Source organism: Blennius ocellaris, assembly GCF_963422515.1.
Source record: "Blennius ocellaris genome assembly, chromosome: 22".
Lineage (NCBI taxonomy): Eukaryota > Metazoa > Chordata > Actinopteri > Blenniiformes > Blenniidae > Blennius > Blennius ocellaris.
In genome coordinates this window covers 5,437,245-5,459,343 of record NC_137671.1, presented here as the reverse complement: position 1 = coordinate 5,459,343, position 22,099 = coordinate 5,437,245, and the positions used below count along the sequence as shown (strand labels likewise).

Sequence of the window (22,099 nt, the reverse complement as noted above, 5' to 3'; positions counted from 1 at the left end):
TAACAATGACCAGGTGGGTCTGAACTCTCAGGTACATCATGTAGCCATTAACGTCTCAATAGTAAAATAAATGGAACCACAGTCACTTCTCCTGTCCAGCTGCTCTAAGCAATGAAGTTAGCATGCTAACAGCTAGCGCAAGACATCTGAAGTCTCATCTACTAAGGAACAATAAAGTATTTTTTGTCTGTTGTTTTCATGATTAGCAGTTGAACTCTCAAACATTCACTCCAAAAAATTGCCGTGTCAGTTTCTTCTCATTTCCGTTCCGATGTGATACAGAATCTAATCACACAGTATGTTATTGTGTTATTTCTCTGTCCAGCTCTCTTTCTCTCTCTCTCTCATCATTATTTTTTTTACATGATATTTGTCCACCTTCAGAAAGGTGAGGCTGTGAGTTATCCTTTTAATGTCTTTAGATAAAATAGTCCCTGAACTTCAAAAATGGAAATAAATCCTGTTTGTCCAAATCACACATATCACTTAAGTTATTTGAACAATGCCACAGTAGGAAAAATGCTGATATGATCCAGTAGGGGTTGTATTGCTATAGTTTATTGTGTTTAAACCTTCTTAAAAGTCTATTTTATGCTTGTTCTTTTGCTGAAAGCCCGGACTGCCAACTGCAATTTCGTTGTGCAGATGGAAGCATATGCATAATACCACTAAAATGATTCTGATGACCACAGATTGTATTTGTGACAGGGTCATAATAACACTCATAAATGTAAATAAATCTCTGAAATGGATCCTATTGAGCTCATAAAGACGAAATCATGCCACAAAACATACCCCATTAACCTTCTACAGTGTTTCTCAGTGTTGAGTTAAGACAAACGCCAGCCTGCTTTTGGACGTCCCTCTAAGTTCCTTCGCAATATTTCAACCTGTGTAAACCTTTACTGTACCTGAGGTAAAGGTCTCTTTTTGAACACTCTGTGACTTTTAGATCTGAGTTGTGGAAGTGTAGTAAAGTTTTTTTGTTTGTTTGTTTTTCCTGACACAAAATCCAGGAGCTACTCTTTGTTTCCTTTCCTGTTTCCTTCTTGCTCCTTCCATTAGCTGGTGGCCAGCTGGCCGGGGGCCTCCCGCGGCCGCTCGGGCCCTCAGCTCGCTGCCGTCTTTCTGCAGCACCTGTTCATGTTTGGTTGGCAGCACTGAAAGCTTGGAGAGCAGCCATCTGCTGCCCTGCTCCATACCATCTACACCAAAAAATATGTTAAAAGAAGACTTGCTAAAAGATGTAAAGTTTGCATCTCTTTTAGCCAGATGTCTTATGACACACTTCAAATTCTGAATAAGAAAAATGACATTTGTGTGGAATAAAATTGTAATGAATGAAAATGGACAATTTTTCTCATGAAATCCATTAGTATTATGGCAAAAAATAGTCTACGTTCAAGTGAAGGCAACAAAAATGGTCTCTTCATTGTGTTTTTGGATGATTTATGCCCCCAAACATGCAAAAATGGCCAATGCGTTTTTTCTGTACCAACAAATGGAATGACATGTGACTAGAAAACTAAATTAGGCTATGTATGTTCCTCAAATAAACTTTGATTAAGCGCTAATATTGTTTCATTATTAACTATTAACAGTTTAAGGAATTTCAGCTCAAAGTCTGTCTCTGTTACAGAAAGTTCCGGCAGAAATTGTGTGACAAGTTTTTGGGGAAATTGTTTTACTTCATTTTCAGATTCCTGTGAAAATTCTACATAAGGTTCAACTTTTTAAAGACTTCAAATAAGAAGACTTCAAAGGCTAACAATTTAACAGCAAAGGACAAATTATCTTCTAGTTTCGAACTGATTGTCATGATTATTGTGATTTGTACATTTTGCAGATTATTCCATGGCGGCTGCTGCACATTAATAACAGACTACAAATCCCAGGCACCCCGGCTGGCTGGCTGCTGCTACGCGTGCGCGTAGAGGCGGGGCGCGGGAACACACGCGGATATACTAGCCGCTGTAAAATGGCGGTGTGTGCGGGACGCTTTTAGCCTCGAAGCCGGTCCTTTTATCACACGGTAGAGACGCACCGAGAGCTGCCCGGAGCCGTGAGGTGTACAATTAAAGGCGGACATCTGAATCTACATTCCAAAGGAGGTGCGTCAATTTAACGGTGGGCAGAAAACGAACCCGGAACCGGCGGCTATCCCCGTTTCACGCGACGTTAGCGGCTAAATGCTAACCGAGCGGGCCGGTTCATGACGCGGTCAGTTAGCACAGCGGTTAATATAACAGGCTAATAGCACGGGGACTGTTCCAACTGCCATTAATAACAAGAGTAACCAGTTAACTATTAACCTAGTAAAGACTTCAGTGACGCTCTTTACCTGAGCGGAAGGTGTGCCTGGGCGCTAACCTGGGGTAGTTACCTGCCTCACGGTGAACTTTATCCAGAGGTTGAGCTACACGAACGGGTCTCAAAAAGGCGATTTAGCTATGAAGTGATATTTAATCAAACACAAATAGCTTCAACTAATCGATTAACTTTCCTCGACAAAGAGTGTTAAAATGTCTGAAACCAATCATTCGTCACCTGCAGTTTACCAGGTTACTGATGGTGTCGTTCCACACACCATGCCATGAACTCAATCCTTCCACTCAATTTGGGGTTCAGTGTCTTGCTCAAGGACATATGGACAGGGGCAGATGGGGAATTGAACCTGCGACATGATCACTATACCAACTGAGCCGCAGCAGGCCGAGAAAAGCCACAGCTGGATGTAAAATAAGACCACCTCAAAACAAAACTTAATCTCCCAGCTACTAAAATAACACTGGTAATTAGTTGTGCACATGAGCGAGTGGTTGGACAATAACAACAATGGCGGCCTGTGTGTTTCAGGGCGATGGCGAAGAGGATTGCTGATAAGGAGCTGACGGACAGAAACTGGGATCAGGAGGAGGAGGGCGAGGAGGTGAGTGCCGCTCCACCGCACTGCATGCTGGGAAGTAAACGGGAAGTGAGTTGCTGACACGTGGCCTGTGTTTTCCTCATCAGGCGGGGACGTTCTTACTCGCCAGTCAGGATGTCCTGAAGAGTCGAGCGATCAAGAGGGCCAAACGCAGGAGCACCGGCCCCGAGGTACCTCTTCCTCCACCCGGTCTCCTCTTCCTCACCTCCTCTTCCTCGCCTCCTAACTCCTCCTGGATTTGTGTTTCAGAGCGAAGGAGCCGGAGCGTTCAAGGGTTTTAAAGGTTTTTCTCTGGCCTCGGTTGGAGGCGGGGCTTCTCCCGCCGGGGGTGGGGCCTCGTCGGGAGGCGCGTCGTTGGCGTTCTCTGGCTTCGGTAACGGCGGCGGCTTCAAAAGTCCGTTAGGTCTGACCAACGGGAGCAGCGGCGCTCCGGCATTCGGAGGCTTCTCGGGTCTCCCCACCTCCTCCACTGGACCCGGTAAGCCAACATGGCCACTCTCCGTTGCCATGGAGTGCACTTCCTGTCTTGTCGTCGTCCTCTCACGACTCCACCTCCTCCTCCTCTCAGGTCTGACCTTCACCAGCCCTGCCCCCGCGGACACCAAGCAGACGAACGGCTCCACCCCGCCGCCGCCCCAGACCTCGTGCTCCAGCACGACCGCGGGAGGAGCAGGGGGGAGCAGCAAGGAATACCGGCGGCAGCTGACGGCGCTCAACGTGTCCGTACGAGACTGGATCACCAAACACGTCAACGACAACCCGCTCTGTGACCTCAACCCCATCTTCAGAGACTACGAGCGCCACCTGGCCTCCATCGAGAAGCAGTATGGCGCCACGCCGGCTGACGGAGGCGCAGAGGAGAAGAAGCAGGATGCTGACACCTCCTCTGCTCCTGCTGCTGCTCCTCCCTCCGCCTCCCCATTTTCCTTCAGTAAAACAGAGAAGAGCACCTCCTCCGCTCTCCCCACCGGAGTCTCCTTCAAGTTTGGTCAGAAGGTTGACAGCTCGGTCCTCGGCTCCTTAGGCTCCGCCCCCAGCTTCTCCTTCTCCACCTCCTCATCGTCCGGCCCCTCGATGTTCGGAGGAGCCACCGCGCCGCCGTCGTTCAGCGGGGCGAAGACGGACGACGCACAGCCTGCAGGTCAGTCGAGAGCACAGGAAGTGAGGTGGAGCACATTTAAGGTCAAAGGTGAAGCGTCGAGTCGGCAGCTCGACACTTTTAGTCTCGTCTGTAAAGATGAACTCGAAACGAGCACCACTGAATCGGATTGTCAATGTTTTCAGCGGACGAGAACGCGGAAGAGTCGGAGGAGCCGCCCAAACCCGACGTCAAGGAGGTGAAGGAAGACGACGCCTTCTACTCGAAAAAGTACGTCCGCGTTCCCTCCTGTTCTCGTGCTGAAAGTTAAAAAGATTGTCGCCGCCGCTCACGTCCCGTCGCCGATCCGTGTGCGCAGGTGCAAGATGTTCTACAAAAAAGAGTCCGAGTTCAAGGAGAAAGGTGTCGGAACGCTGCACCTGAAGGAGACGGCCGAGGGCAAGGCGCAGATGGTCATCCGTGCCGACACCAACCTGGGTAAACAAACCGAGGCCGTGCAGCACACACACACACACACACACACACACACACACACACACACACACACACACACACACACACACACACACACACACACACAGTCAAACGTGTTTCTAACTCGCCTGTCATCCAGGTAACATCATGCTGAACATCCTGGTGGGGTCCTCCATGCCGTGCTCGCGGGTCGGGAAGAACAACGTGATGGTGGTGTGCGTTCCAAACCCGCCGCTGGACGACAAGAGCCCCAGCACCCCCGTGCCGCTGCTGATCCGCGTGAAGACCGCCGAGGACGCCGACGAGCTGCACAAGATCCTGGAGGAGAAGAAGAGCTGAACCCCACCCCTCCCCTCCCCTCCCCTCCATTGTGGACCCCTCCCACTTATCTGCAGGCCCCTCCCACCCACCCCTCCACAACACCACACCCCCTCACGTGACTCCGCCCCCTCTGATCTTGCGGTTGTGTCAAATGACTTTTGTGGTCATACTGTGAAACGTTTAAACCCCCCCCTCCCTCCTCACACAGCTGTATTTTTTTTTTTTCTTTTGGGGGAGGGGGGCGCTCTGGATAAAGAAGGGCCAGTCAATTTGGTTTTACAAATTACCCCCTGCAGCCAGCGCTGACTTTTACTGTTTAACTTTTTTGGGGGGGCGGGGACTATTTATTACAGCGGAGGGATTTCTGCTGAATCTCACGTCTGTAAATCTGTCGTGTTTTTATTTTTTTGTTAGTTTTTTTTTTTTAAGTGTCCTTTGTGTGGCCGAGGGTCCGTCCTTCAGGAAACACGCCGTCATCATTCAGCTGCATTCGTAAAGACGTTTATCGCAATAAAAAGGAGGGAAAACACCATTTTGCTTCTTTTTATTTCCAATACTTTCTTTTGATGGATAAAACTTCTTAAAGGTACAGTACGTCAGATTTACAAATTGGATAAAGCTTCGGACTAAAACACTGGTAAATTTTATTGTAACACTGTAAAGAAGTGCAGAATTTCATTAAGCGTTGTGTGTGAAGTGACCTGGTTCATCCAGCGGGGGGTGCTGCAGCACCGTGAGTGAAACGCACATTGGCAGAATTTTTCTGCTAACGTGTATTTGAATAAATTAAGGAAAAAGGTAGTTTGGTAACAGAAGATCAGACGATAACATGCACACTAATCGTGAGTGAGCAAAAGCTGTGATGTCATCGATGACACGTCAATGTTCTGAGCATACAAAAAAAAAGTTCAAAGCGTTTTACAGTGCAAACGTGATCAAACCGCTCCGTGTGGTACATTCAGCCCGAGGCGCTAACAGCTATCGCTAACAGAGTGATCAGGATCCATTAGTCAGCCTGGGATCCGCCGGGCGCCATTCAAAGTCCCTGTGAGCGAAATTCACCATCAAACACGACACGAAGAGGAAAAACACGGACTTTGATCCACGGCGGCGCTCAAAGAACCGTCTCTGCTGAGCGACTCGAAACAAACCATCCGGGAAAGATTTGATCTTTAAGTTAAAAATCTGAAGAGGGGAGGTGGAGGATGAGGAGGGGGGAGGAGGTGGTGATCAAGGGGGGGGAGGTCACCCAGGTGAGGCTTAAGGCTTGAGGATCCCACAACACAAACAAAAAGCGTCACTTCCTGTTTCTTTCCCTTTTGAAGCTTCGGGTTTTTCAGGTTAAAAGTCTCCAGTTTTGTCCGAGTCGCCCTTTCATTAATAAAGCTTGAAAACCTCGAGCTTCCTGTGAGGGAGTTTGTGTTTCTTCAGTGTCTTATAAAATCTGTGAAAAGTGGACTTGCTGGCGGATCATCTTCATCATCCTCATCTTCCTCCTGGTGGTCCGACAGCCGGGGCGGAGTCTCGTGTTCTAATTAGATCAAGACAAACGTTGCTTCCTGATCATTACAAGAAATATAACCATCTATATATTTTTTTTATCTTATTTTTTCCATAACGTTTGCTGCATTTTCCAGATTACTTTCCATGAATTTGCCTTTTTTTAAACTAATATAAATTTTTTGTGAAAAACTTTACTATTTGAGAAATTAATACTTTATTGTGGCCAAAAATGTCACATTTTCTTTTAGAAAATTATGACTTTACAGTATTATTTATGTGAATACCGACTGAATTTTCAATTATTTATTATTATTTTAAAACTTTTTCTTAAATACATTTTTTTATCAGATTTTTCCCATTAAATCCCAAAATAAGAGTAACGGCTTTAACATTTCCTGTAAAAACCAGCGAAACGTGACTGATTATTAAAGATTTCACAACTTCAGCTCAGATTGAGGCTGAAATTGAAAGTTGTTTAATTGAACCTGAATGGTTCATCAATTGTCTGTGACCCCGCCCACAACCCCCGAGACCCCGCCCACTTGTGCATCCTCTGTCCTCTGGCTCCGCCCCCTGATGGGTGACTGCGTGGAAGTGATGAAGCAGCAGATTTTGTTTGGTTTCTTTTTTTTTTAACACTAACACACATTTCTTCACTTCCTGTCTCCGCTCACACCGACGGCCTGGCTGGAAGAGGAGGAGGAGGAGGAGGAGGCACTTCTCGGACGGCTGGTTTGACTAGTTTGTGTGTGTGTGTGTGTGTGTGCGCGAGTGTTGAGTGTAGACACCAGGGGGCGCGGCGGTGGTCTCTGAGGCAGGAGGCACTTGGTAGTGAAGCTCTGAGGTCTCACGCTGCTACGTCATCAGGATGGGCTTCTGCCTCACCTCCAGGATGTCTGAGACACACACACACACACACACACAATCAGTCAACTTAACTCACTGTCATTTACAGCAGTGGTCCCTAACCCCCGGGCCGCGGACCGGTACCCGGATCAATTGGTACCGGGCCGCCCAAGAAATAATTAATTATTTCCGTTGTATTTATTATCTGAGTCTGAGCAATCTTTTATTTTGGAAAATGACCGGATTCTCTCGGTTACATCTCTCGGTCACTTGAGCGCCAAACATTTAACATTTGGAAAGTTTCTTTTCGAAGGGGAAAAGGGCCGGTGAAGAGACGGAAGAAGAGCCGACAACTTCCAAGAGAAAGAAAGTTTTTAAACAGACAGTACCAGGAGTTCTACTTGAAGTATGGATTTATCGCGACATGTGATTCCCACAGACCAAAGCCCGCTCTGCATAATATGCGGCGAACGGCTCTCTGACGAGGCAATGAAGCCTTCAATAATATAAACAATCTACGAAACTCCCCCCCCCCGGTCCGCACTACAATTGTCAAGCATTGACCGACCCGCGGTGATAAAAAGGTTGGGGACCACTGATGTACAGTACACAAACAAGTTTGTACACGTCACGCATTTTCACTCTACAGGATGCAGTGTGTGTGTGTGTGTGTGTGTGTGTGTGTGTGTGTGTGTGTGTGTGTGTGTGTGTGTGTGTGTGTGTGTGTGTGTGTGTGTGTGTGTCTGACCGGTGGTGATGCGGTGCAGCGGCAGGGTGACGTAGGTCAGGTGCGAGTACAGCAGGAAGAAATCCTCGGTTCGGTTCAGTTTGAGCCAGGAGCCGACCAGCGAGCGTCCGGTCCCGGAGAGCGAGCGCGAGCGCAGGTTGGTGGCCGAGTGCAGGTCTGAGGACACGCAAACGGGAAGTCAAGATACTTGGTTCCCGGGTTCAAGTCCGGGTTGCGGTCCAGATGGACTCGTTCCGGTCGCGAGGCGTTGGGTCAAAGTGCTGGTTCGGGATCACCTTCTTGGTCCTCCTCCCGGAAGAACTCCTCGCTGTCGTTGGCCGAGTGGGACTTCTTCATCTCTGCGATCCGGTTTCGCGGCACCTTTCTCCGCAGGGACGGCGAGAAGAAGGAGGGCCGGTTCCTCTCCGGGGTCGGAGGCGTGCTGAAGGAGGTCACCTGAGGGCGGAGCCACAGAGCACCGTCAGCCCCGCGTCCTCTCGCCTGTGATGTCACACGGTGAAGGGGGGGTGGGGATTTCTCACCCTCTCGTGTTCGGGGGACACCTGGTCCTCCTCGGTACCGCAGGGGGACGTGTCTCCGGTGGGCACCCTGCTGACGGCCATCTCGGCGTGACCTTTGCCCTGCGGCCCCTTCATCCTCACGAACTCCATGTTGTTGTACTTGTAGAAGCCGAACGACATCCGCTGCGCCATTTTCGCGGCCACGCTAACCTGCGGCACGCCACACAGACACCCGCTGAAACATTACCGACACCGACCTGAAGGGGCTTCCTGAGCGCCGTTGGCATTGAGTCTCCGGGGTTCTCACCCGGTTGTCGTAGACCTTCTTGAGCGCCTCGTAGCGGATGGAGCCCTGGAAGATGACGCCCTGGAACGTGTTGCTCTTGTCGCTCGCCACCAGCTCCACGCAGACCATCTCCCCCTCCCCCACCGTCATGTCGCTGAACACCTGAACGCACACACACGATCGCACCGTTACCACGACGACGTGCCGATCGGCGGGGCCGACGTGCCGGGAGGCGCGGCCAACCTCCTCGAAGTTGTCGATCATGAAGAAGATGTTGGGGTAGCTCATCTTCGACTCCTCGCCTTTGCTGTCCATGGCGTGTTTGCTGGGCGAGGCGAACACTTCCTGCGGAGCAGCACAGACACACGGCGTGAGGGGCGGAGCCAAGGAGCCGAGGAGCCCCGAACCAGAACCGGCGACTTAACGGGCGGCGGTTTCCGACCTGACACTTCTTCTTGTGGATGTGGATGTCCCCCGCGTCGGAGCGCGTGCACACGGCACACGTCACCACGTAATCCAGCTGGAAGCAACAAAAGGGGGGAAGGTTCCGAGACCAGGGCCGGGACTCGACCCGGGTACGGGAACCCGGCGGCTCAGATCTGGTCTTACCTTCTGCAGGATCAGGTTCAGGTAGACGCTCTCCTCCCAGTCGATGTCGGGGTCTCCGAGGCCCGGGAGCTTTTTAGAGTCCCTCCGGTAGACCTCCACCTCCACCTGGAACACAAAGAGCGTCAACGCCTCCTGCTTCTCACAGTCACCGAGTGTGTTTATAAGTTGCACACACACACACGTTTCCACGGCAACCGTCAACGCAGGCCAACCTACAGTTGTACTCAATAGCAGTGTGCTTAAAAACGCAAGTAAATCTGAAAATCCTTGTATGTATTTTTATTTCAATCACATATTCCGAATCGAAACCTGAAGAAGAGTCTATTTGTTTTCTTTTAGTAACTTTACAGGAAATTTAGAAAAATTTCAGCTGCTCCCACAACTCTGCATTTCTTGATCGTGCTTCAGAAATCAAAGAAAGACGTTTTTCTGCGTTCGATCAAGTTCCCCCTATCGGGATCGTGCTTGTTCCGACCAACTCCTCAACTTTCACTCCGTTGGTCCGGAACCAAGAAGCTGCCGCTCGCCCGACTGGCGAGTTTGGGTCTGTCGTCTTGTCCAATCTCACATTTCGAGAGGCATTTCACCAGAGAACGTTTCTCTTCGGGCCAATTCAATGTGCTCTTTGGCAAATTCCATCCTCTCCGTCGTGTCGTTGGCCGAGTCTTTGTCATTCTGGCTGTTCGCGGATCCACAGTCAGCCATGTTCTCCCACGTCGCTCTGCTCACGCTTTCCATTTTCAGTATGCAGGTTTTATAAAAAAAATGTTTTCAAAAAAGTCTGGAACCATCAATTTTTCTTCAGAGAACATAGATAAGAACCACCGGATTGATTCATTCCTTTACACTTACAGGATGTGTGTGTGTGTGTGTGTGTGTGTGTGTGTGTGTGTGTGTGTGTGTGTGTGTGTGTGTGTGTGTGTGTGTGTGTGTGTGTGTACCTTCTTTCCCTCCGAGGTGTGTGTATTGACGTATGACAGCTTCCTGCGGACGTAGAACAGCATGTCGTCCTGTCGAGGCGTCCACTTCTCCATGAAGTATGTGGAGAACATCCAGGTCCAGAACACAATACGGTCATCTTTGAAGCAGCCTGAACACACACACACACACACACACACACACACACACACACACACACACACACACACACACACAATCAGAAAAAATCACCTGGAAGTGCTGCCCCCTATGTTCACAGGTGGTATCACATGAAACTTTAACGATCTTGACAAGGAAGACTATTTATTTCTTTCAATTTGTATTTGTTCATTTAAGCTCCCAACAACTTGTTTTGGAGAAAAATGTTTCAAATATTTATATTAATCACTTAATACAGCATTCACTTCGTTCACATGCAAGAATCTCACAAGTCTCATGAAGAAATAACAGCGTCAAATAATAAAAAAATAAGACAAATGTAACAGACTCCAAGCAGTTTGTTTTGTCTTTAAATCTTTACTGTCCATGACCCGAGGTCACCTGCTGCTGTGTCTCAATCCAAAACTGTCCCCCTAATGTCCCAATGTTTATATTTCACGTTTTCATTTCTCCATCACTCCAATATCAGCTTCTCTTCATTGGCTTCCTGTTGAAGGAAGAATGTCAAAACTCTCCTTTATTTCTTTCTCTCCCATACAGGGAGGTTACACTATTACAGAATATCACCAATATCCACCTCTGTCTGCTTCTGCACGTTTCTAACTATTAAAAAGGAAGTTGTTGTTGGTTTTTCCCCCTCTCCACCAAATACTTGTTCAGGTGGAATTGTTGGGGTTTTTTGTCTGTAAAAGTGGGGAAAAAACCATAAAAGGAACCAAAGTAGACTCTAAATAACTGATTAGTTACATGGTACTCTGAGGGGAAGATGAGTTACTAGTGACTGCAAATACAAAGCAACTAGTTGCTTTGACTGTTGTTACAGCAACCGGTCTGATCGTGAAACTGATCCTGGACTCCAGGATCCTGGACCCTGATCCACGACCAGTTTCCCCCACCCCCCCGGGGGGGGGGGGCTCCCGCTGTCAGACCCACCGATCCCGCTGATCTCCTGCCGGTTGTTCAGGCGGCTCCGCTCGTCCGCGATGGCCTTCAGCATCTCCTGCAGGGATCCGTCCGGCTCTCCGTTCTCCTCCTCCGTGGGTCCGACAGGCTTACACAAACCGGGGAAGGACGCCATCTCCGGACTGGGCTCATGACAGTCCGGGCGAGCGGTTAACTGGCACGGAGAGGAGGAGGAGGAGGAGAGGAGGTCCTCCCCCCGGTTCTCCCTCCGATTCACCCCGGGGATCACACTCCAATGACAGGGGGGGGGGGGGTTCCGGACCGACGCGTCAGGCGGAGTTAAAGCCGGAGGAAAGGCGGAGGCAGGCCGGGCCGGGCCGGTGCTGAGGGAGAGTCCGGTCCTTCCTCCGTGGATCAGCTGGAAACACCCCTCACACTTCCTGGAAAAACACGAGGCTCTTAAAGGAGCAGGACACCGCCGCGCGGGTCGAACAGGCAGCTGGTGTTACGGGAGGGAGCGTCACCCCGACAATCAAGTGACACGGAAAACCCCTACATTCAGGACATTGTCCCATTTTTGTTGTTGTTTTTTTTCTTTTCTTCACAATTTACTTAAAAGTCAATTCAGAAACACCATAGCATATTACATGACAATTTTATTTTTGTAAAATATTTTTCCTGTTTTGAAACATTGCACATGCTTGAAATGCTTAGTTTATACAATACAAGAATAAATGACTATACTAGAATTTCTTACGTAATTATACTGTTTTTTTCTTAATGATGTTGCTCTTGTGTTTTTATTCGATCTTATTTGATGTTGTAATGACAAAAACAAAAAAACTTTTTTCTCTAAATCAATACAATTCAACTTGAACTTTTCTTTTAAAATGAGAAATAAATTCTAACTGTCAAGTGACTTGATCAAACTTTATCTATGAAAGCCGCAAAAGAGTTGTGTTGAAAATCAGGTAAAATTAATAAAACTAAGTTAGAAGTGAAAAGAGAAATTAAACTTAAACATTTCCCAAGAAATGCAAATTAATTTAAGGTGATTTAATCTTATTTTAATGGAGTATTTTAATTTACTCCGATCAGCTGGTCAACCACGCTCAACAGATACAGAATCGAACGCACCCATGTTAGCTTTGCTGCTAAACCAACAACCGATAGAACAGCTCCGCGAGACGACTGGTTCTCGAGAATAAAACTTTTTAATGGTCCTATAACGTGTTTTCATAACGTGCACGTGCTATGTTTTAAGGCACCGAGAAAATATTTCTCGAGAATTATCTAGATGCTAACGGCTAACTTTAGCTCCTGCGGCTCGCCTGCAAACTCTTTAAAGAAGGGTCGTTTCTTTTAATTCACGGTGCATACCGCAGGCTTCTCCTGCGTGTCTGTGCGGAGCTTCGAATCGACAGCCTTTATTAACGTTACGACAAAAGTCCAATATGGTAAATTCGGTGCGGCTAAATTAATATTTATTTGTTGTTTCGAGTGACCGCTGCTTGAGTCGCTTCGAGTTAAACTTAGGTTTTTATTTACGTCAAAATACGAAGGTCACCGCTTGTGACGGGAGACCAGATTCTTCGTAACACGGGTGTTGCACCGCAGCAGACTCCGCCCACCGGCCAGCCGCGTGTCCAGAAAGGAGCGCTCTCTTTGTTTTCAGACAAAGAATGACGTCATTGTGCAAGGCGTCTCCGAGCGGAAGCGAGTTGACAAAATAAAATGTAGAATGAATACGTAAATAGAAGTGAGATGTAGAAATACAATTTTTTTAAAAACAGAGTGGAAAAGACCAGAAATTGTTCAATAAGAAAGTGTCAGAGATGTCATTTGTTGTTGTTGTTTCTTTTTTTTCAAAATTAGCAACTAAAAAAAAAAAAAAAACAGAGTGAAAAACGGGTACAAAACTGCTGTCAGGTTTTTATTTTGAAGATATTTTGTGTTTTTGTTTAGAAAAAGAACAAGTGCTCCTGACAATTAGAAACAAAAAGGGGGAAGTGACCACTGGGGCCGTTGAGGCCGATCAGATGAACCCTCGGCGAACGTCGAACGGCCGCCTTCCCGTCGGCCGCCTGACGGGGTTGGCGAACAGGCCGATGGGGTCGTAGCGTGGGCGGGGCATCAGGGGGTGGAGCGGGAGGGGCCTCTGGTCGTACTCGCCCCCGATGATGCCGGGCAGCGCGGGGATGAAACCGAAGTCTCCAGGAAGGACGGCCGGCTGTAAGAAGGGGTGAACGGTCTGGCGGCGCGATTCACGTCGCCTTCGATGCGAGTTCATGTAAATCTGAGAGAGAAAAAAAAAAAAAACACTTGAAACTTGAAAACACTCTTGGGGCAATAAATATGCAAATCAATAATTATTCTGAACTAAAATGAGTGTTTCCGTTTCTAAGTATCTGTTTTACTAGTCTGCCCCCTGCTGGAATAAAAAAAAAAAAAGAAGAAGATTTCATTGGGACTGAAAAATGTCAACTTTGTTTCTCACAGTTTTCCAGTCTTGGTCTCTGGAGCTGCTGCCCCCCGACACTGCACACAGACACATCAGGACATAATGAGGTGATTCATAGGGGAAAAAAAAGAAGAAGTGTAGAAATGACGTGAAACCACCCGGCTCTCACCTCTGGCGCCGAAGTCTCGGTAGTACAGGTGTTTCCACAGCATGGAGTCGGCCGTGGCGCCGTGGAAGTGGCGGCTGGCGGACGACAGGCGGACCAGCGAGCGGACGTCCAGCAGGCGGAGGACGCGGAAGAGGAGCTCCGGGGGAAGAGCCGGCAGACCGAAGGCCACCGGCAGGGCCATCGCTATGGAAACCAGAGTCACACCTCCAGGTTGCCGCTTCTCACATGTTTGTTTCTGGTGTTTTTTGTTCATTTAAAGTGGTTTCTGGTGTTTATTTAAAGTGGTTTCTGTTTATTTAAGGTGTTTTCTATATATTTAAAATGTTTCCTGATGTTTCTTTAAGTTGTTTCTTCAAGGTGTTTTCTGTTTGATTGAGAGGTTTTTATTGTTTATTTAAGGTGTTTTTTGTTGGTTTGAGAGGTTTTTTGTTGTTTATTTAAGGTGTTTTCTGTTTATTTGAGGTGTTTTCTGTTTGTTCGAGAGGTTTTTTGTTGTTTATTTAAGGTGTTTATTTAAGGCGTTTATTCAAGGTATTTTGTTTATCGTTTATTTAAGGTGTTTTCTGTCTGTGTGAGAAGTTTTTATTGTTTATTTAAGGTGTTTTTGGTTCATTTAAGGTTGTTTTCTGTTTGTTTGAGAGGTTTTTTGTTGTTTATTTAAGGTGTTTATTGAAGGTATTTTCTGTTGTGTATTTAAGGGGTTTTTCTGTTTATTTAAAATGTTTCCTGATGTTTATTTAAGTTGTTCCTTCAAGATGTTTCTGTTATTTGAGGGAGTTTCTGGTGTTTATTTAGTGTGTTTTCTCCTTATTGAAGGTGTTTTCTGGTGTTAGAGGTGTTTATTTTTAGTTGTTTTCATGTGTTTGTTCCATCATGTGTCTCAGGTGTCTTCTCGTCTCACCGTCTCTGGCGGCGGCGATCAGCGGGTAGGCCAGCTGGTCTTTGAAGACCCGGGACAGTCTGCGGAGGTCCCGGAAGGCCGCGGCCGCACAGTCTCCTGCAGGGGGGGGGGGGGACCAGACAGACGGTAGTTGTTGCGGGAAGCGGACGCGGTGCCGCCGCCGCCGGGTCGGTCAGACATCAGAGCGGATGGCGGGGGAATCACCTGACCACTCCTCGCTCACGTAGCTGCACGTCTTCACGCAGAGCTTCCGCGCCGTGTCCACCTTTCCCGCCACCTTCAGCACCACTGCGAGGAATGAAGGAGACCCGACCAAGTCAGACGTGTTGCCGCGTGTCCTCGCCGCGCGAGAAAGTGTGGGCGGAGCCCGGACTCACTGTTGATGACGAGGAGAGGGCCCATCACCACGGCGACCACGGCGACCACGCTGCCCTCGCACAGCGGGTGGAGGTACTGCAGCTTGTAGACGCCGCCCGACTTCCACCCGGCGGGCATCTCGTCGGGCCGGAGCTCGCCGTCCTGAACGCAAGACACCGGTGCTCAGAGGAGCGACGGCCCCCGCCGCCGCGCCCCTCCCCCCCCCTGCAATAACCTTACCCGAGGGACGAATCCCGTCTCCAGCATCAGCAGGTGCGCCGCCACCATGACGGCGTCGTCGGGGCTGCGGACCACGTGATACAGCAGCTCCAGAGAGAGCGGCGCCCGGTCCGGCTCCGCCTCGCTGCACAGCATCGGCTCCCAGACGGAGGCCGAAGGACGCATGTCGGACGAATCCTCGCAGGCCATTAACACGTCGACGCCGCCGCCGGACCGCTGAACCAAAACAACAACAACAACATTAATGTGAACCACATTTAAAATCTCAACGCAGCTGCTGAAGACGAGACACAGACACCTGCAGAGTCCAACTCAAAACTGATTTTTTTTTTTCAACTTCACGCTCGTGTCGCTTTCTGGAAATGTCTCGCCGTGGGAGGATCTCCAATGTGTGATGACTCATGTTTTCTCCAGAAGCCGGTTCCGAGGGACTGACAAAGACTTTCCGTTTCATTCTTTTTTTCGGGAGCGTGACGACGCCAAACAACGTTTAACCGCCTCATCGCAAACTTCATGTGCATGACTTTTCACTATTTTCTCTTTATATGATGTCTTTATAAAAAAATAAATAAAAATGACAATAAAACCATCACTTTGTTCACTTTTAGAGGATTTCCAATTGAAACCAATTGAAATATTTCATGGGACTAAAGAGTCACTTTCTGTTTCCATTAAGTACAAACTGTGGAATCTGCCCTCAATGAGATGTGAAGAAAAAAACCAACCCATTAAAGCAGTTTGATCACTTTTGCATCAATACCAGCGCTCAGTGAGGACGACTGTGAGAAACCTCAGACCGGACGTGACGACTCACCTGCTGCAGGGGCTGCTGATCTGAGACGGCGCCGCTCGAGGGAGGAGCTGAGGGAGGAGCTGAGGCAGGAGCTGAGGGAGGAGCTGAGGGAGGAGCGGCGGACTGCGGCAGCACAACGCTGACCAGATCTCCAGATACGATGCCGCAGGACGCCAGCGTCTGACTGCCATCGGTCAAGAAATCGGAACCATTCAGGGACAAATTGAAGTCCGTTTGTGAGCTGGAAGAGAGAAGAAGAGTTCACACAGTCGCACGTAACTGTGTGTGTGTGTGTGTGTGTGTGTGTGTGTGTGTGTGTGTGTGTGTGTGTGTGTGTGTGTGTGTGTGTGTGTGTAACCTGAGGCCGTGTTTTTCCAGCAGAGTCTCTCTGATGACATCACTCAGATCCGTCACACTTGGCTCCGCCCCCTGAAGCTCCACACAACTTGTCCGTTTGTTGATCCGAATTCTGATCTTCATCCTGAGGACACAAATCATCATCATCATCATCATCATCATCATCATGCTGTGCAGCATTGAGACACCACATACACACACACACACACACACACACACACACACACACACACACACACACACACACACACACACACACACACACACACACACACACACACTCACATTACCATCTACAAACGCCACACAGACTCAAACCCGGAACCTTTCTGAGGAAATCGCCTGTTTTCAGTGCGACACACAACTTTAATGTCTTTAACAATTTTTCCATTAGTTTCACATTCTTACTTGTTCCCTCAAGGTCAATAAAGCAGGTGTTTCACGTCGAGTCACTGTTAAGGCACACAAAAGTATGTGAACACTCATTATTTTCTTTTGCTTTGACTCCAGAAAGCAACATTCATATAATACATATTAATATATATCCACGATTTGAATGATCTCTTTCCCTCGAGTTTTTAATTTTTCTTTCTCTGTGGCCACTCAGGGGCTCCGTAAGAAAAAATTATGAATCGAAGTTAAACTACTTTACAAAGTCAATAAGACATTAAAAAGACACAAACATAGCAGGAATGTCCTAAAAATGCTGCACATTTTGATATTTGAATGGTTCAAAGTGTTTCAGCTGCAAGGAGCCGAAACGAGTCAGAAAATGCCAATAATCCTCGGAATGAGTTTTTATACAATCAAATGTCAATAATTCAACCAACATCAGTGTTTTCGGGTGAAAGAATACCAGCATTGTCGCTCCCTGTGTCAAAAAGTGCTACGCCCTTGTATGTGTCACAACATCTACACAGTTTTGTTTACATTTGTGTTGTAAATAGTCACAAACAGAAAAAAGTGTGTTGTTTTTAATGTCTTTTTAAGCACGTAAAGCACTTTGTGCGACACGACCTGTATGAAACGTACAAATTGTATTGCAACTGTTCATTTCAGTAGATGTGTTGACAATATTGCGAGAACGTATATTTACACTTGTTTACAGTGTTGTCGTCCTCCTGGTAAGTTGTAATGCAATACCAGCTTTGAGGCTTCCAGTTTACCTGTCATGGAGTGTGTAGTTTAACTTAAGCTTATATCCACCGTACTAATCAATAATGCTGATGGTGAAATATGTCAGAAGCAATTTGTGTTGTTATTGACGATTATGTGACATGACATTGCATGTTCCACTCACTTTAAATGTTCAAAAACATGCAGCGTGTCAACATTCCAGTACGCTTCCCATGAACGCAATTCTGACTTTCACTTTTATTTTTAAGGTAAAAGTAATTAAATTAATATTGAGTATGGTGTCATAGGTCTTTAACTGCTCACTAACCTAGTTGAAAGTTTAGTTAATCGGTGACTAACCTGGTTATTTGAGGTGTTGCTGATTATTCGGAGTTTCAGCTCCGTCACATTTTCACGTCTCACTTCCGTCAATACAAACCACGTGACCGCAGCACACTTGCTTCCGGTTTGCGTTTCGAAAAATAATAGTTGAATCGAATATACTTATTTTGGTTTTAATAAATGGTGTTCAGCATCAGAGGTATCCAACACCTCCTTATGTTTGTTTATATTTGAATACTAGAGAAGTTATTTAACGAATTTCAGGCTGAAATAGGAGTTAGTATGGAGCTTTTGGTGCTCATCTGACAGAAGTATTGACTTTGTTCATTCTTCTAATCTACATCAGCATTTTAATCAAATCAAATCAAATTGTTTGTTATTATTTTTTGTTTAATAGTATGTCAACGCAATTAAATATTTAGCAAACGATTGGTGGAGATTCTCTGACGACGTGCTGATGCCTCTATTTTGAAGGCTTGCCAGACACTTCCAGTTCTGGTGTCTAACAAACATTAAAGACTACAAATACGGAGGGCGGATAGTTCCTTATAACACCAACTTTCAACGTTATTAAAATAAATGGTCATTAAATAAAAGAGAAAAAGATTCACTTTTAGTTGTTTTTTTTCTTGTTGATCCGATGATTCAATGACAGATCTTGTTCGAATTTTGATACGTCACACCAAATTCAAAATCGCGTTTTTACTACTTGACTGCTCACGGGCACCCGTAAAGCAGCTGCTGCACTCTGCGTCAGTCTAACTCATAAGAAATCAGTGAAATATCGTCGCCGAGGAAGCAAAAATGAGCCGCAGCTACAACGATGAGCTGCAGTTTCTGGATAAAATCAGCAGCAACTGCTGGAGGATCAAAAAAGGCTTCGTGCCCAACATGCAGGTCAGCTAGTTGCTAACCGGCTAACACAGCCGGCTAGCACGTGCGGGTTAGTTTAAAAAAAAATGTTTTTAACTTAACAGCACTGAAACAAACCTCACATTTAACGTCCATTCAGTGACTTTTATTGTCACCTTCGGTGGTTTAACAGCGACGCAAAAATGGGTCTCAAACTGGAGTTAAAACGTGCTGACGTAGCATAGTGACGTAAATGTCAGTGCTACATTATTAGCCAGGAGGCTAATAAATGTAAACATAAATGTGTGTTTATTCTGTAGGATGATGTTAGTCCTATTAGTTGCACTGGAGGGAGTTTTTGGGTAAACATTTGTGTTGAAATGAGCTGATCTGAGACTCTGAGCTGGATAAAGACGTGCAGGTGAAGATGAGTGACTCTTCTGTTTCCAGGTTGAAGGGAACTTCTACGTCAACGAACCCCTGGAGAAGCTGATGTTCGAGGAGCTTCGTAACGCCTGTCGAGGAGGAGGTGGGTTCCTCTGCGAGACTTCCAGTGCCCCCAACACTGACCCCCGCCCCCTGACACTCACCTCTCCGTTTCGTCGCCTCCTCCTCAGGTGTGGGCGGTTTCCTGCCAGCCATGAAGCAGATCGGGAACGTGGCGGCGCTGCCGGGAATCATACACGTGAGTGTGTTATGGCCGAAGCCCGGATCGAGGGAGACCTGACCACCGCTCACTCGGTCTGACTCCTCCACAGAAATCCATCGGACTGCCCGACGTCCACTCGGGCTACGGCTTTGCCATCGGGAACATGGCCGCCTTCGACATGAGCAACCCGGACGCCGTCGTGTCGCCAGGTACGACACACTTGTGTGGAACTTTGTGTTGAAGTGAGAAAAGCGGCTGATGAAAACACCGAAGGGTTGACCCGAACGAAAACACTGAAACCCGCGTCGTCCTTGCAGGGGGCGTCGGCTTCGACATCAACTGCGGCGTCCGTCTGCTGAGGACGAATCTGGACGAGTGCGACGTGCAGCCGGTGAAGGAGCAGCTCGCCCAGGCGCTGTTCGACCACATCCCGGTGGGCGTCGGCTCCAAGGGCGTCATACCCATGAACGCCAAGTATGTGTTTTGGATCAGGAGCGCAGAGGACGAGCTGGAGGTGTGTGTGAGTTACAGTGTGTTTGTGTGTGTGTCAGGGACCTGGAGGAGGCTCTGGAGATGGGGGTGGACTGGTCCCTGAGGGAGGGCTACGCGTGGGCGGAGGACAAGGAGCACTGTGAGGAGTATGGCAGGATGCTGCAGGCCGACCCCAACAAGGTGTCGTCCAAGGCCAAGAAGAGAGGCTTGCCTCAGGTATGCCGGCAGCATTCACCTGCGCGCGCACACACACACACACACACACACGAGGCCGACTGCCTTCTGACATCACTTCCTGTGGCGTGCAGCTCGGCACTCTGGGGGCGGGGAACCACTACGCCGAGATCCAGGTGGTGGACGAGATCTACAACGACTACGCCGCCAAGAAGATGGGCATCGACCACAAGGGACAGGTGTGCGTGATGATCCACAGCGGCAGCAGAGGCCTGGGACACCAGGTCGCCACAGGTGAGAACCGCAGGTAGAAGGTTCCGGACCGGAGGTGGTGAAAGATAGACCCCGGCCCAGAATCGGGGGGGTGGGGGGGGGGGGGCGATCAGGTGACGGTTCCCAGGATGACCTGCGGCAGGTCGGACGTTGTTCTTCGTGTCTGAACGGCGACGTGAAGGAACAGGTGTCTCCCGTCAACAGACGCTCTGGTTGCCATGGAGAAGGCCATGAAGCGGGACAAGATCGTGGTGAACGACCGTCAGCTCGCCTGCGCCCGCATCATGTCCCAGGAGGGGCAGGACTACCTGAAGGGCATGGCGGCGGCGGGGAACTACGCCTGGGTCAACCGCTCGTCCATGACCTTCCTCACCAGACAGGTGCGCTCACCGGGCCGACGTCGAGTTACTTACTTTAATTTCGTGACTCATCGCACCACCTGTTGGTACACGCTGGTATTACAGGACTGATCGTGATGCGGCGACCTCGCTAGTTGATGTAGATTTCTTTTCACTTAATGTTTTTTGTTGCTCTTTTTACATATCGATGATGAATTAAAACATTTTTTTAGGCTTTCTCCAAAGTTTTCGCCACGACGCCGGACGACCTCGACATGCACGTCATCTACGACGTTTCTCACAACATCGCCAAGGTGGAGGAGCACATGGTGGACGGGAAGCAGCGCACTCTGCTGCTCCACCGGAAAGGCTCCACCCGAGCGTTCCCGCCCCACCACCCGCTCATCCCCGTCGACTACCAGGTACTTCGCCCTCGCCACACCGGCGCCACCGGAATTGCCGATACTAACGCAGACGCGTCTCTTTCAGCTGACGGGTCAGCCGGTGCTGATTGGCGGGACGATGGGAACCTGCAGCTATGTCCTGACCGGCACAGAGCAGGGCATGACGGAGACGTTCGGAACCACCTGTCACGGAGCGGTATGACCCTTCTTGGAAACGCCACCGACGTCTGCCGCCGCCGCCGCCTCCTGAACGTCTCCTCTTGTCGTTTCAGGGTCGAGCTCTCTCTCGAGCCAAGTCCAGACGAAACCTGGACTTCCAGGACGTCCTGGACAAACTGTCCGACAAGGGCATCGCCATCCGAGTGGCTTCGCCCAAACTGGTGATGGAGGAGGTGACCACGGCATTTTCATCGTCTCCAGTAAACGTTCAGATCGATTCTTCCACCAAATGCTAACTTTTGTTTGTTTTTTGTTTTTTTTCCACCTTCAGGCACCGGAGTCGTACAAAAACGTGACGGACGTCGTCAACACGTGTCACGACGCCGGAATCAGTAAGAAGGCGATCAAACTGAGGCCGATCGCCGTCATCAAGGGATGAAACGACCGCGCGAGAGACATTTGGACGAGTTTTCTGTTTATAGACTACATTTGAGTTGTGGCCAAGAAAAGTTGGTGGTTTTTTTTGTTGTTGTGAAAAATAAATATGGAGTCCAAACAAGTCGAGTCTTTTAAGTTGAAGGCTCTAAGAGTTTACGAGCCAACAGAGTGCTGACACGATGGAAGTCCACACGGGGAATGAATCGAGTCCATTTACATGAAAAAGTGGACAAAAGGACAAAGTTTAGTTTATTCAAAGCAACATGACTGA

At 48.3% G+C, this 22,099-nt stretch overlaps 4 protein-coding genes across 8 annotated transcripts; 2 read left to right on the top strand and 2 right to left on the bottom strand.

The window, feature by feature from the left end:
• The first annotated feature begins 1,979 nt into the window (after positions 1-1,979).
• On the top strand, positions 1,980-5,352 carry nup50 (nucleoporin 50). 3 transcript variants are annotated; one of them, XM_080518247.1, is made up of 8 exons: positions 1,980-2,111; positions 2,857-2,929; positions 3,013-3,096; positions 3,176-3,404; positions 3,495-3,922; positions 4,270-4,295; positions 4,384-4,502; positions 4,639-5,352. In XM_080518247.1, the coding sequence occupies exons 2-8, from the start codon at positions 2,861-2,863 to the stop codon at positions 4,836-4,838; spliced, it is 1,155 nt and encodes a 384-aa protein (XP_080374373.1). In that variant the 5' UTR covers positions 1,980-2,111; positions 2,857-2,860; the 3' UTR covers positions 4,839-5,352. The 3 variants fall into 3 exon arrangements, with proteins under 3 accessions (XP_080374373.1, XP_080374371.1, XP_080374372.1); XM_080518245.1 differs by having other exon boundaries at positions 3,495-4,067; positions 4,211-4,295; XM_080518246.1 differs by having other exon boundaries at positions 1,986-2,127; positions 3,495-4,067; positions 4,211-4,295.
• kiaa0930 lies at positions 5,348-11,585 on the bottom strand. Of its 2 annotated transcripts, XR_013937110.1 has the most exons (11): positions 11,344-11,585; positions 10,254-10,402; positions 9,313-9,417; positions 9,146-9,223; positions 8,947-9,048; positions 8,725-8,865; positions 8,439-8,627; positions 8,193-8,352; positions 7,918-8,073; positions 7,112-7,219; positions 5,348-6,351 (listed from the first exon to the last, which is right to left on the bottom strand). XR_013937110.1 is itself a non-coding variant. In XM_080518249.1 (10 exons), the coding sequence occupies exons 1-10, from the start codon at positions 11,486-11,488 to the stop codon at positions 7,179-7,181; spliced, it is 1,266 nt and encodes a 421-aa protein (XP_080374375.1). In that variant the 5' UTR covers positions 11,489-11,585; the 3' UTR covers positions 6,874-7,178. The 2 variants fall into 2 exon arrangements, 1 of the variants encoding a protein (XP_080374375.1); XM_080518249.1 differs by lacking the exon at positions 5,348-6,351 and having other exon boundaries at positions 6,874-7,219.
• Positions 11,586-13,233: 1,648 nt separating this feature from the next.
• Positions 13,234-18,136, bottom strand: fbxo7 (F-box protein 7). Of its 2 annotated transcripts, XM_080517990.1 has the most exons (11): positions 18,068-18,130; positions 17,000-17,043; positions 16,593-16,715; positions 16,256-16,475; positions 15,442-15,657; positions 15,222-15,363; positions 15,049-15,132; positions 14,845-14,940; positions 13,944-14,126; positions 13,811-13,851; positions 13,234-13,609 (listed from the first exon to the last, which is right to left on the bottom strand). In XM_080517990.1, the coding sequence occupies exons 3-11, from the start codon at positions 16,712-16,714 to the stop codon at positions 13,349-13,351; spliced, it is 1,365 nt and encodes a 454-aa protein (XP_080374116.1). In that variant the 5' UTR covers position 16,715; positions 17,000-17,043; positions 18,068-18,130; the 3' UTR covers positions 13,234-13,348. The 2 variants fall into 2 exon arrangements, with proteins under 2 accessions (XP_080374116.1, XP_080374115.1); XM_080517989.1 differs by lacking the exon at positions 17,000-17,043 and having other exon boundaries at positions 18,068-18,136.
• Positions 18,137-18,775: 639 nt separating this feature from the next.
• Positions 18,776-22,042, top strand: rtcb (RNA 2',3'-cyclic phosphate and 5'-OH ligase). Its single transcript, XM_080518174.1, has 12 exons — positions 18,776-18,946; positions 19,352-19,430; positions 19,519-19,586; positions 19,660-19,759; positions 19,868-20,024; positions 20,102-20,258; positions 20,351-20,510; positions 20,694-20,869; positions 21,061-21,249; positions 21,317-21,427; positions 21,504-21,623; positions 21,722-22,042. Exons 1-12 carry the CDS (start codon positions 18,854-18,856, stop codon positions 21,827-21,829), a joined length of 1,518 nt encoding a protein of 505 aa, XP_080374300.1. The 5' UTR covers positions 18,776-18,853; the 3' UTR covers positions 21,830-22,042.
• The last annotated feature ends 57 nt before the right edge of the window (positions 22,043-22,099 follow it).

Bases quoted from the DNA above. Each gene is read 5' to 3' on its own strand.
- nup50 (XM_080518245.1), top strand. From the start codon at position 2,861: ATGGCGAAGAGGATTGCTGATAAGGAGCTGACGGACAGAAACTGGGAT. The intron at 2,930-3,012 runs GTGAGTGCCGCT...TTTCCTCATCAG, and splicing joins AGGAGGAGGAGGGCGAGGAG to GCGGGGACGTTCTTACTCGC. The intron at 4,296-4,383 runs GTACGTCCGCGT...CCGTGTGCGCAG, and splicing joins GACGCCTTCTACTCGAAAAA to GTGCAAGATGTTCTACAAAA.
- kiaa0930 (XM_080518249.1), bottom strand. From the start codon at position 11,488: ATGGCGTCCTTCCCCGGTTTGTGTAAGCCTGTCGGACCCACGGAGGAG. The intron at 9,418-10,253 runs GTACACACACAC...TTTGTGTTCCAG, and splicing joins ACACCTCGGAGGGAAAGAAG to GTGGAGGTGGAGGTCTACCG. The intron at 8,866-8,946 runs GTTGGCCGCGCC...GTGTGCGTTCAG, and splicing joins TGATCGACAACTTCGAGGAG to GTGTTCAGCGACATGACGGT.
- fbxo7 (XM_080517989.1), bottom strand. From the start codon at position 16,714: ATGAAGATCAGAATTCGGATCAACAAACGGACAAGTTGTGTGGAGCTT. The intron at 16,476-16,592 runs GTTACACACACA...TCTCTCTTCCAG, and splicing joins CTGGAAAAACACGGCCTCAG to CTCACAAACGGACTTCAATT. The intron at 14,127-14,844 runs GTGAGACGAGAA...TGGTTTCCATAG, and splicing joins GATCGCCGCCGCCAGAGACG to CGATGGCCCTGCCGGTGGCC.
- rtcb (XM_080518174.1), top strand. From the start codon at position 18,854: ATGAGCCGCAGCTACAACGATGAGCTGCAGTTTCTGGATAAAATCAGC. The intron at 20,870-21,060 runs GTGCGCTCACCG...ACATTTTTTTAG, and splicing joins TGACCTTCCTCACCAGACAG to GCTTTCTCCAAAGTTTTCGC. The intron at 21,428-21,503 runs GTATGACCCTTC...TTGTCGTTTCAG, and splicing joins GAACCACCTGTCACGGAGCG to GGTCGAGCTCTCTCTCGAGC.